The sequence below is a fragment of the Phalaenopsis equestris genome, unplaced genomic scaffold (assembly GCF_001263595.1).
Source record: "Phalaenopsis equestris unplaced genomic scaffold, ASM126359v1 Scaffold000352, whole genome shotgun sequence".
Classification (NCBI taxonomy): domain Eukaryota; kingdom Viridiplantae; phylum Streptophyta; class Magnoliopsida; order Asparagales; family Orchidaceae; genus Phalaenopsis; species Phalaenopsis equestris.
The window spans coordinates 183850-196307 of record NW_018164794.1 but is presented as its reverse complement, the minus strand read 5'-3'; the positions used below and the strand labels follow the sequence as shown (position 1 = coordinate 196307).

Genomic DNA, 12458 nt, shown 5'->3' with positions numbered 1-12458 from the left:
ATATATATATAAAATTATTTATATAATAATATATTACATTATTTATATAATAATATATTTATATCTAAGTTTAAATCATAACATCTCGTGTGGTAATGTGGTTAATGTTTTTTTTTGTATACATTTGGTCCATGTTCGAATCTCATACTTTACATTTATTTTTTTCAAGCTCGGCTCGTGTACAACCCTAGTTGGATCGACAGGTTTTGGGGGTTATTCGATTAATTCTGTCGAGATTCGTTGCCCACAATGTCATCAAGGAGATGACTACTGCAGATCTCATGGTAGGTTTATCAGGTATGTATGAAAAGTCATCGGCGAATAGCAATGTGAACTTAATGAAAAAGTTATTCAACTTGAAGATGGCGTAAGGTGTGTCTATCGCTCAGCATCTGAGTGATTTCAATATCATCATAAATCAATTATCGTATGTGGAAATTAATTTTGACGATGAGATACGTGCGCTGATATTATTGGTTTCATTGTTAAATAGTTGGGAAGACATGAGGATAGCAGTTAGCAGTTCTGCAGATAAATATAAACTGAAATATGATGATAATAGTAATTTGATTTTGGATGAGGAGGTGCACAGGAAAGATTCTGGCGAAACCAAATATGATGATAATAGTAATTTGATTTTGGATGAGGTGCGCAGGAAAGATTCTGGCGAAACCTCTAGTTCGATTTCGGCACTGAATGTTGATTCCAGTGGGAGATCATAAGACTGGAACTCAAACAAAGAAAGATCAAAATCAAAACATGGTCAGCAAAAACTTGCTAGAATTGTGGCAAAATTGGCCACATAAAAAGAACTGCATGAATCCCAAGAAAAGAAGAATGATAGCGTTAATGTTGTAACTGAAAAAAGTAGAGGATGCACTACTGCTGGCAGTTCACAATTTTGTTGATGACTAGATACTAGATTCAGGGGTTTCCTTGCATACATCTTTCCATCGGGAGTTAATGCAAAATTATGTCGCAGGTAACTTTGGGAAGGTATATCTAGCTAATTGAAAAGCTTTGAACGTGGTAGGGATGAGTTAAGTTGATATTGCACTCCCAAACAAGAGCAAATGGACTTTGAAAAAGGTCAGACACATTCCTGAGTTGAATAAAAACTTTATTTCGGTTGGGCAGCTCAATGAGGGTAGTTATTCAGTAGTGTTCTCTGATAGCACCTGGAAGGTTCCAATGGAGTATTAGTACTAGGGATAAGTACTTGCTCGGGGTACGAAAACTGACATACTATATATGACTACAGGTTTACTCAATACTGTTGTCACTACAGTTGCAGAAAGCACAACAAACCTATGGCATTGCAGGCTTGGTCACATGAGTCAAAGCTATAAAGAAATCTTGCAAGATGAAAATTTGAGCAAGTGGGAGCTGACCATGAAAGAAGATGTAGATTCCCTGTCAGGGAATCAGACCTGGGAGCTGACAGAACTTTCACCAGGGAAGAAGACATTACACAACAAATGTGTATACCGGGTGAAGACTGCACTTAATGACAATAAGAAGTACAATACTAGACTTGTTGAAAAGAGCTTTCAACAGAGACAAAATATTATCCATGCAGTAGGAGTTGTAAGCAGAAACATGAGTAACCCAGGAAAGAGCTTGAAGGTACAAGACAACGTTGACGTAACATGAGTAACCCAAGAAAGAGCTTGAAGGTACAAGACAACGTTGACGCTGATATGTCAACTACGAGCGTTACTCTTGAGAAACTGAAGTTATGTACAACTTCAGTTGGTCTTCTAGCATTAAGATAAAGGTTTTGAGTTGGGGAGGTGAAGGATATCATGTTTGAGGAAAGAGGGCGATGCAGTCAGTGTCCCAATTTCCAAGTAGGAGAATTGTTAAGAAAACTGAAGATTTGGTCCACTGCAGTTTTGGTAATGATTAAAGGTGTTAATTATGATATTAATTAGCCTTCCTTAATTATCTTCCCGCCAACTCTTCTCCAAATTTCACAATGAAAGTCAGGAATATGGAGGAGGGATATTCGCAATTAAGGTTTTCCTTAATGGGTCTGAAAGAAGATTTATAAATGTCTGTGTGTTCACAAGAAGGTGATTAAGCATGCAATTAAGCTTATGGAAGAATTAAATATCGCATAGTAGCTTCCCCCTTGTCTTGGTCGTTCGGTGCAAAGCTTACGGGGAAAAAGAAAATTGTTTTTCTTTTGTATTCTTTTTCTTCTCATGTAGCTCTCGAGTGGGCTCGGCTTAATGGGAGGGAGAGAGAGAGAGAGGAGGAGAGAGAAAATTATTTTTTTGTAATCGTTGAGCTGTTCGACGGGTGTAATCCTCGAAGTAATAAAATCCTCTGCAGCTCCGTGGGGGTAGGCAATTTGCTGAACCACGTAAAATCTGTGTTTTCGTTGTTTTTCTGTTTGTGAATTTCTTATTTCAATTTTCGTTTTATTGTCGTCATTTTTTCACAACATGAAGTGCTAAAAGTTATACTACATAAAATTAGCTCAATATACAATGAGAGAAAAAAAAGACTTAAATACTTAATCGACCAAACAATAACTTGAATAATTCAATCATATGCTTGTATATCATCCAAATTTATTTTGTCAAGGTTCATAAATATATCTCACTCTATCATATTAGCATAGCGCATTGATCCAATGATCATGCTAACTCTTGAATATCCAATCACTTAAAGAGTTACACTATCCCATAACGAAGGTAATAGCGACTTCAAAAGTAATTTTTGTTTTAACAGCAGGGTTACATCGCGCTATAATGGAGGTTACACTGCCTCCAAGCATCAATTTTCCTAATTAATTGCCTAGACATGTTCAACAGTATACAAACATTATTTAAGAGCAATCAGATAACATTTAGGAGAAGATTATTTCAATAACATCCAAGTACTACAAAATACTAACATAAGTTATGCATCATTCACAAAGTAAATATAGATAGACAATAATGGGTGCAAATTTGTCCCATTGGTAAGGGCCTTGGAGGTTATTTCTAAGGTCTAAGATTTGAATATAGTTTACACCATAATAAATCCCATCTTAAAAACTTTGAGGTGGACTTAAAAAAGAAAAGAAAATAACATGCATTTCAGAACATGAAAAGAAGTACCACCCGTAATCAGTTATAATCCCCCAACTAAGGTAGACATAAGAGATTGGAGAATTCGTCTAGGTTTATCTCGTCTGCTTAATAGAATAGTAAACTCCCTGCTTATGAAATCTAACTTTTTAGGCAAAATGGTTCATCTAATGGGGCATAACATATGTCATTCAATTCGGTATGCTAAGGTCGTTATCTCATATACGACATACGACACTCTCCAATAGCACAACTTTATTCCACTATCAACATTAGAGAGGATTGTCTTGTAGAAGACAATATATAAGAGCGTTACTTACCAATATCTCCACGATCATTATCAAAGAAGACTGGTCCTAGAAGATAATGTATGATATGGGCCATTAAAAAATTAAATTCTCTCATAAAAGACCACACAAAATATCAATTATGCTCGTCGAAGCTCGTGGAAACCTTCTAATGTTATTACGCAACCACCATCCATCCGGCCATACTCAATGCTGCTCACCCATGAGTTTTGGGCAAGATGCGCACTTGAATCTCATGATGGAAAACTACACTCTTAACAACTATGTTGCAGGTAAGTTTGAGCTCATCCATGAGTATAAATATTAAAAAGTACCAGTTGGAAACTGCCAAGTACCACATGATGTTTACTCAACTCCAAGCTTAGTTAAAACTACTCAGTCTGATTAGTTTATAAAACTGCATCGATTATGTCGGGTGCAAGTCAACAAATCAGTTTGTAAGTCAATCAACCAATTACTCAAACAATAAAATCAGAATATCAAAAAAAGATTTCTAGGAACTGCCACAATATCAGTGTAATTTGATGCAACAGGGGCACAATCTTCACCACATCTAGGGTTCATGCATCTACAGAAGACAACAAAGAGTGCATCTTTAACCTCAAAAACTGCAGGTAATTGGTGTATCAGCACTTGAAGGAACATTCTTGGGGAAGAATGATATAAACAACTGAAAGTGTTTCATTTTCATCGATCATCTAAATAAGAATGACTTCTCCTGTCTCTGTGTACTGACAAAGGTCAATGAAACTCCTCACAAGAACGGCATGCTAGAAGTTTCTCCAAAAAGATACTGCTCAAAGATTGAGAATTTTATGGGAGATTTTGAATCTATTTTTGGGTAGTCAATGAAAGAATAAGTAAATGATTCCTCAAGTACGGGAATCACTTTTTAAGTCAAATGGTATTTCAAGTCTCCTAAACAATGGATGATACTAACAAATGTCAAAGACCATAATGTGTGCTTTGAACATTTCAACCAGCATGAACATCTGAGGCTACGTGCCAGGAATTCTTCTTGGCAATTCATTCTCCCAAGTAGATCACCAGACGGGGATGAGGCCTAGATAGAAAGTGGTCTTTTCTTGGTGACATCTAACTTGGCCTAAACAAGAATATTCTTTTCTTGCGAGGTGTCCCTATGAGGCTGAATGTGTAGATAGACATATGAATGAATCAAATAAAATAAAAAAAATAAAGGAAAAGAAAATGAACAACTTTGCTCTCCTTGAATGCAGGACCTAAAGCAAAGCAAATCATCTGTGTTGTAGGAACTATATGAGGCATTGCCACAAATACATAGCAGAAAAAAGACTTGATTTTAGCATTTGAAAAACACGGAAAGACAAATACAGGAGGGGGTATTTTTGAGCACTGATCCAAGTCCACTATGAAGGCACATTCAAAATTGCTCCCATCTTGCTCTCATAACTCCCTCCTCAGCTCAAAGAAAGCTCTATTCAAGTTCGTTCCCTTCTACTTGAGAAGGGACTCTCTGCTCATATAGATGCTTCTCAAAAACGCTTCTAGGCAAACCTCTGAAAAATTGTCTGTCTTGTGATGATGTAAACTTCCTAAATCCAAACATTCTTTGTTATAATCATTTGCCTGGAAAGTTACAATAATATAAATGTTTGCTTGCACCATATTTGTTGCTTTCTTGACTTCTCTATATTTTTTAACTAGGTATTTGCTAGACTATTTCGGGCATAAGCTCCAAGTCTCCTCAAACTTCAACAAGGAGAACGAAGAAAATGGTTTAGCATGAAGAAAACTATGAAAACAAAAGATAGGATGATCAATGCTTTTTAATGAACAGCTCGATTTCTCACCCAGCGAGATATTGTCCGCTTTGGCCTAATGGCCTCGCGATTTTGCCCCATTGGCATAACTTCCCATGAGATCACCCATCCAAGGGGTGCTCTAGTTTGAGCACGCTTAACTTTGGAGTTTCTGATGAAACTCCAATCGTTACACCAAAATGTGCTTCAATATTTGATGTCCCCGAAATTATCTACCACAAAGCTAAGATTCTAGAGATGGCCGCTACAAATTCAAGAGGTGGCTCCCACCATGTAGCACTCTGTCTCATCTAGGAGGGTTCAAGAGATGGATCTTATGGCGTAGCACAATATTTTGTATGGCACTTAAGTCCCACGTTCAAATTAGTGTAATGCTTGGAACCATTTGTGACAGCCCGACTCACCCATCGAGAAATATTATCAACATTGGTCTAACGGCCTCACAGTTTTGTTCAATTGGGATAACGTCTTAGGAGATCATCCGTCCCAGGGGTGCTCTCATATGACCACACTTAGCATTGAAATTTCTGATGAAACTCCATCAGTTACACCAAAAGGTATCTCAATATTTAAGAGTGCAGTTTCATTTTACTCGAAGGGTTTTACATTTTAGGTCTATGAAGAGTATTGGAGCCTTTGTGCATATCTGTTAGGAAAGATGCGTTAAACCAATTAGCCCTTAAAGGATAGCTTCAATATGCATCGCAAAGGCAAGGCAGCTGCTAGAACCAAAAAAACAGTTATAAATTCATAATAAGCAGTTAAGCAGAACTTCAGAAATATCACACCCCTGTTTCAGACACAACCATAGAAGTAATGGCACCAGAAAGCATGGATCCCCAAGCAAGCTCTATAAACTTCATGCGACATGGAAGTTAACAATAGGTATGTAATTGGAGATCAATGAGAAATTTTTAAAACCGGAGTGAATCTTCTATTTGGAGTTTATCGACTTCATGAAAGAAGGCTCCACAAGGATGGAGACAAAAAATTTAGAGAGAAATACAGTAGCATCAAACCATTCAAACGAGAAAAAAGTTATAAAAAGAGGACGCCGCTCTATCGAATCCAGTTGACTCAACAATGTAGTGCTCGAATACCATAAACTCCTGCGTGATAAATGCCATTAAATTTTCTTATTTTGACGCAATAGAAAAGACCAAGTATCAATGGCGTGAGAAGTGTATATAGGGACTAGGATGTTTTATTAATCAAAAAAATTAAATCCACTATGCTTCAGAAGCTAATTAAAATGTGAGATTCCTGCAAGTATAATTTACAAAAGGAAAAGAAAATAAACACCCAGATTTTATGAAAACAAAGTAATACAAGATAAATGTATAAAACTTAAAATATTCCCAAGTCTGAAGCGAATTCATACCTGAATGGTATTATGAGCAATATACCTTTGCCGACTTTTCTGAAAACTAACATCCACACGCTCCCAAGGTACTTGTGTGAGACCTTGAATCATTGACTCTGCATTCAGCAGACGATATTTCTATTTTCTAATCAAAATTCCACAATTACATATATGACGTTGAAGCAAAATCGACATGCCATAATCAGAAGCATATGCTATAATGACAATTTAATATTGCAAAAATTAGCTTATCTATGTTCCGAAAAAAGAACAAATTGAAAGCACTAAAATTCCATATAAATACCAACCTTCCTGTAAAGATAAATTAACTGCAATGACATCATTACGCATAAATGTATAAGAACAGATACAAGCTACTATTACCTTCCAAGTCGTACTTCTGAGCTAGAACATCAGACGATGCTTCTTCCAAAGCATTCTTGTTATCTCCTTTGTCAACATGGACAATATGCGGATAGTTTTCATCTTCTACAAGAAGATGATACTGACAGCATAACAAGAAAGGAGGATGCATAAAGGGAAACGCAATATAGTAGACATTCACATAAATCAGAAGATTTTAAACAATAAATACTTTTGGTAACTCCTGTTGACGCCTGATAGAGGATGTTCGCCATCCTACCATATCTTTTTGATCCATTAATGCAACAATATAAGTTAAATGATTGACATCCACTATATATAAAACTAGTGAAGACGAAAGCAAAATTATGGAAAAGGATACGATCATAATTTGCATTAGCATAGGCAACCCGGCGTCTAAAAGAGCGTAGAGCTGACCTGCGTCAAAAATTAAATGAAAAGTTACCCACTTTTAGTTGATATTGAGGATCAAGAATTTTCTCTAAAGTTGTGAATTCCAGAACAAACACTTCCCAATAAAGACTCATAAGGCATACATAAACTTAATATCTTCACCATCATCAACCATGCGAAGCAGAAGAGGAGGCCTTCCATCATCATCGGTAAGAAAAAGATGCTTCCCAGTTCTTCCAACAATCAAATGTGCAGCTTCAGATGCTCTTTGTTCCAAAAAGGGAAGCCCGCATAGGAAAGGAAGCTGAAAAAAAAAGTCATTAAAGCAAAAAAATAGAAATGAAAGAATAATCCAAAGAATGTGGCCATTAAATCAAAGTAAAATGTAGAAGGGGGAAATTATTGAGGAAGTTAAATATCTTAAAACAGGATCAGAACTCAAGATATTTCATCAGCTACTTCTAAAGAACTTAGATATGTGGAGATAGATGATACTGGTGATCAAGAAGATGGAGAAAGAAGTGGTGCTCAATCAGAAGGAGCACTAGAAGTTCGTCAATCACCTGTTACAGAAGTCAGAAGATCCAGCAAATTGAAACAACCCATAAAAAAGTATGCTTCTTCTTTACACTTTGTTGCTAACTGATAGTGGTAAATCAGAGTGCTTTTAGGATGTCACTCAAGTTGAAGATTCAAGGAAAAAAGAGATTGTTATGAATGAAGAAATGGAATATTTAGAGTCAAATCAAACTTGGGATTTGATGGTACTACCAAATGGCAAAATAGCGTTGAATAACAAATGGGTCTACAGGTTGTAATAGAAAACAGATGTTAGCAAATGCTATAAGGCAAGACTTGTTGTGAACAGTTTTCAGCAGAGGGAAAAAGTGAATTACTCAAAAATCTTCTCCCCATTGGTGAAGATGACGACTGTCAAGGTTGTGATTAATCAGGTAGCAAAAGAAGATCTACATCTTGAACAGATGGACATAAAAACAATTTTCTTACATGGATATCTGAAGGAACTATATATGGTGCAACCACAAGAAGAATGTTTGGTCTGCAGATTGGAGAAGAGTCTCTATGGCTTGAAGCAGACCCCAGACAGAGGTAGAGGTTTGACAGGTTCATGTCAGATAATGGATACATGAAGTGTTAGACAGACCGTTGTTGCTTCATCAAACATTTCGGTAACTGTTATATTTTGTTTCTTTTCTATGTGGAAGACATGTTGATTGCAATGACAGATATGAAGAAAATCGGAGACTTGAAGAAACAGTTATCAAGTGAGTTCGAGAAGAAAAACTTAGTTCCAACCAAAAAGAATCTCGGGATGAGAATCAGTAGGGACAGGAGTGTAGGAAAATTGAAATTGTCTCAAGCAGAGTGTTGAGAAAATCTTACAGAGGCTCAACATGAGTGAGGCGAAACCAGATAGCACCTTCTTAGGTAGTCACTTCAGACTATCTAAGGAGCTATTATCTAACTCTGAAGCAGAGCAAGCATAGATTAAGAGAAATTTGTTTTTTTCAGCAGTTGGAAGTTTGATGTATGCGATGATTTGTACCATATCAGATATTACATATGCAGTGGGAGTTGTCAGTAGGTACATAGAAAATCCATGCAGGCATCATTGGGAGGTGGTAAAGTGGATTCTCAGGTATTTGTGAAGAATAATTAACAGACACTTTGGTATGGAGGTGTGAGATCAGTTAACAGGGTTTTGTAGATTCAGATCTGGCAGGAGATGTGGACAGTAGGAGAAGTACAACGGTATATATCTTTACATTGGGGAACACAGCGACTTTGGTATGGAGGTGTGAGATCAGTTAACAGGGTCTTGTAGATTCAGATCTGGCAGGAGAAGTGGACAGTAGGAGAAGTACAACGGTATATATCTTCACATTGGGGAACACAGCAATGAGTTGGATTTTCAGGTTGCAGAAGATTATTGCACTTTCAAGTATAAAGGTCGAATATGTCGCTATCCTCGATGCTTGTAAGAAGATGATTTAGCTACAAAATTTCATGGCAGAATTGGGCAAGGAGCAAGGAATCAGAAAACTCTACAGTGACAATATGAGTGCAATTCATTTTGCTAAAAATACTGATTTTCATGTCAGGACGAAACACAGCTAGCTCAGGTATCATCTCATTCGCTCCCTTCTTGAACATGGGTAGTTGTTCCAGGATAAGATACATATAGCTCAGAATTCTGCGGATATGTTGATGAAGGTTGTGACTATCCATAAACTGAAGCTACGTTCGGCTTCAGTTGGGTTTTATGGAGGTTGAGACCGGGGGTGAGCCACACCACATTACATGACTATGAAGGCGATTCAAATGGAGATGGAGGTACAAAGAACTAGTGCTTGGCACTTTTGTCTCAAAGCAGGAGATAATTACGATGTGTAGAGACAAAACAGAGAGCCGGCGCATATGCGCCAGCTATGGGCTCTCAAACGCCCACTGAGCGCAGCTCACTGTGAAGCCTACGCTTAGGTGCCTGCTTTGAGCGCATATGCGCCCACATTCAAAGGGACCTGCTATTGACGCCTAGGCGCCCATTATTGAGCGTTGAATAGAGGGCTTTGTGCTTAGGCGCCCAAGACTGGGCGCCTAATCTCCTGGGGCAGTATTTATTGAGATTTCTTTTTAATCTCGATTTTGAGCAGTTTTTAATGGCGTTTTGAGTATCTTCCTTCGATATTCTTAAACAAGCATCCAAGCGAATGTGAGATTTGAAGAGGTGAATTTTGGTGATTCGGCGTGATGTTTACGTCAGATGGTAAGCAGAAGATTGTGGAGCGAGTCCTGTAAGTTTTTTTTGTGTGTAAAGAGAAAACGTGTGTGAGTTCTTTATAAAACATTTGAAATTTCATAGTAGAAATTTCTGATGATGTGGCTCTGTGGTTTTTTCCCGTTCTCGGGTTTTTCCACGTAAATTTGTATGTTCTTTCCGGTTTCTTTGATTGTACTTCTATTTTAATTTTTTGTTCCGATTTTTATCAAAATAGTGTGATCTTGTTATTCTGCGATGTAGTTTAGTTTTTGATTGATCCTGAGCCCTGACAAAGTTGGGAATTGTTCGTTGGAGATTTCCTATCAGAAGTGAACCACCCAGGAGGATGAACCAAAAGAGAACAAACAAAGGAACTCAGGGCCACAACATTAGCCCCAAAACTCAAGGGTCACTCGCCTATTTACTTCACTGATGAAGATCTGCCGTCGAAGGGAAATCCTTATAATGATGTTATGGTGATAACAATTGTAATTAATAATTATCAAGTAGATAGTATCCTCATTGATACGGGAAGCTCGGTGAATGTGCTATTCAAGTAAGTGATCGAAAAGCTAAGTTTAGTGTACGCCGCCGAAATCTCTAGTGTACCAATTGATGTGGCTTTCCATAGATTGAATGTCGATGTGTCGACTCAGCCTGTGAATCAGAAAATTGAAGCTCGGTCATGACGCTGGCGGGACCCATCCGGGTGGAGGTGCAAAGGTTAGATAAAGTAGGGTACATTCAAGAAGTACAATACCCCACATGGATCTTTAATGTGGTGATAGTGCAAAAGGCCAATAAAAAATGGAGGATGTGCATGGACTTTACCAACCTAAATTCAGTCTGCCCAAAAGACATCTATCCACTACCAAGAATTGATATTCTGATGGACTCAGCGGTCGGCCACCTGGTCTTAAGCTTCCTTGACGCATTCTCGTGGTATCATCAGATCAAAATGCATCCTGCAAATGTGAAAATTACTTCTTTTATTACTTGTGAGGGAGCATATTGCTAAAATGTAATACCCTTCGGACTCAAGAATGAGAGGGTGACTTACCAACGCCTCATAGATGTAATTTTTGCTAATAAAAAATGAAAGAACATTAAGATGTATGTCGATGATGTGCTAGTTAAGAGTCGGTCGGCCACGCAACATATTGAAGATTTAAAAGAAACTTTTCAAACACTTATAAAATTTACATGAAATTAAACCCGCTGAAATTCGACGAGCAAATTTCTTGGGTAGCTACAAATCCCCAAAGACATAAAAGCTAACCCAGAAAAGATTTAAGCACTCGTTGATATGCCATCCCCTAGAAGTACCAAAGAAATTCAAAAGCTGATCGGTCGAATCGTAGGGTTGAGCAGCTTCATCTCCAAGTCAAGAGACAAGTGCGCTCCATTCTTCAAAGTACTGAGAAAAGTCAGATGTTTCAAGTGGACACTCGAATGCAAGGAAGCCTTCAAAAACCTCAAGCAATTCCTCGCCTCTCCCCCTCTTCTTCAGAGCTCGAAATCAAAGAAAAAACTTTACCTTTACTTAGCCCCGAAGCCATTAGTTCGGTCCTCATTAGAGAAGAACTCGAAAAACAACACCCAGTCTGCTACATTAGTCGGGCCCTCAAAGATGTAGAACTCAGATATCCGATAATGGAGAAACTGACATTCACCCTGGTTACTTCAGCACGAAGGCTCTGACTGTACTTCTGAATACATCCCGTAAAAGTCATCATAGACCACCCTCTAAAACCTTTCCTTACTCAACCGAAGCATTCCAGTTGACTGCTCAAGTGGGTCGTGGAACTCAGCAAATTTGATATCTCTTACATCCCACGGACGGCGATAAAGGCACAAACTGATGTTGATTTCCTAGCAAAAGTCTCCTAGCCACGAGATGAGAAGGAAGAATTGACGATTGATGAAGTTGTTTGGACCATGTTCACGAGTGGAGCCTCCAGCCAATCTGGCGCTGGACTTGGAGTTTCCCTGTGCTGTTCAACAAGGGAAAATATCTATCACTCAATCTACGTAAATTTTCCAGTAACCAACAACCAGGCAGAACATAAAGCTTTGATTGCAGGTCTTCGTTTGGCCTCAAAAATGGGAGTCCTCTACATACTCGTAAAAGCCGACTCATGACTAATTGTGAACCAAATCAATGGAGAATTTGAATCAAAAGATGTGACGATGCCAAAACACCTAAGGAAGGTGAAGATGGAGATCTGCCGATAATTTGGGAGAGAAGACCTTGATAGCAAAACAGATTTAGAAAAATATTTAACTGAAGATTCTAAAACTATGCAAGAGGGTTTTGATATTTTGACATAGTGGAATGTTAATGCA

At 37.9% G+C, this 12458-nt stretch overlaps 1 protein-coding gene across 7 annotated transcripts in view; it reads right to left on the bottom strand.

Moving 5' to 3' along the window:
* LOC110026119 overlaps nucleotides 1–12458 on the bottom strand; it is a 69917-nt gene that overhangs the window by 15479 nt on the left and 41980 nt on the right. For 2 of the 7 annotated variants that reach the window (XM_020726930.1, XM_020726931.1), the window contains exons 5-10: nucleotides 7474–7634; nucleotides 7299–7354; nucleotides 7149–7210; nucleotides 6938–7058; nucleotides 6572–6669; nucleotides 6196–6299 (exon numbers count right to left, since the gene is read on the bottom strand). In XM_020726930.1, the coding sequence (XP_020582589.1) occupies nucleotides 6213–6299; nucleotides 6572–6669; nucleotides 6938–7058; nucleotides 7149–7210; nucleotides 7299–7354; nucleotides 7474–7634 (585 nt within the window). In that variant the 3' untranslated portion in view covers nucleotides 6196–6212. Of the gene's footprint in view, nucleotides 1–6195; nucleotides 6300–6571; nucleotides 6670–6937; nucleotides 7059–7148; nucleotides 7211–7298; nucleotides 7355–7473; nucleotides 7635–12458 lie in introns of those variants that run through there. The other 5 variants (XM_020726932.1, XM_020726933.1, XM_020726935.1 and 2 more) reach the window with 3 other exon arrangements.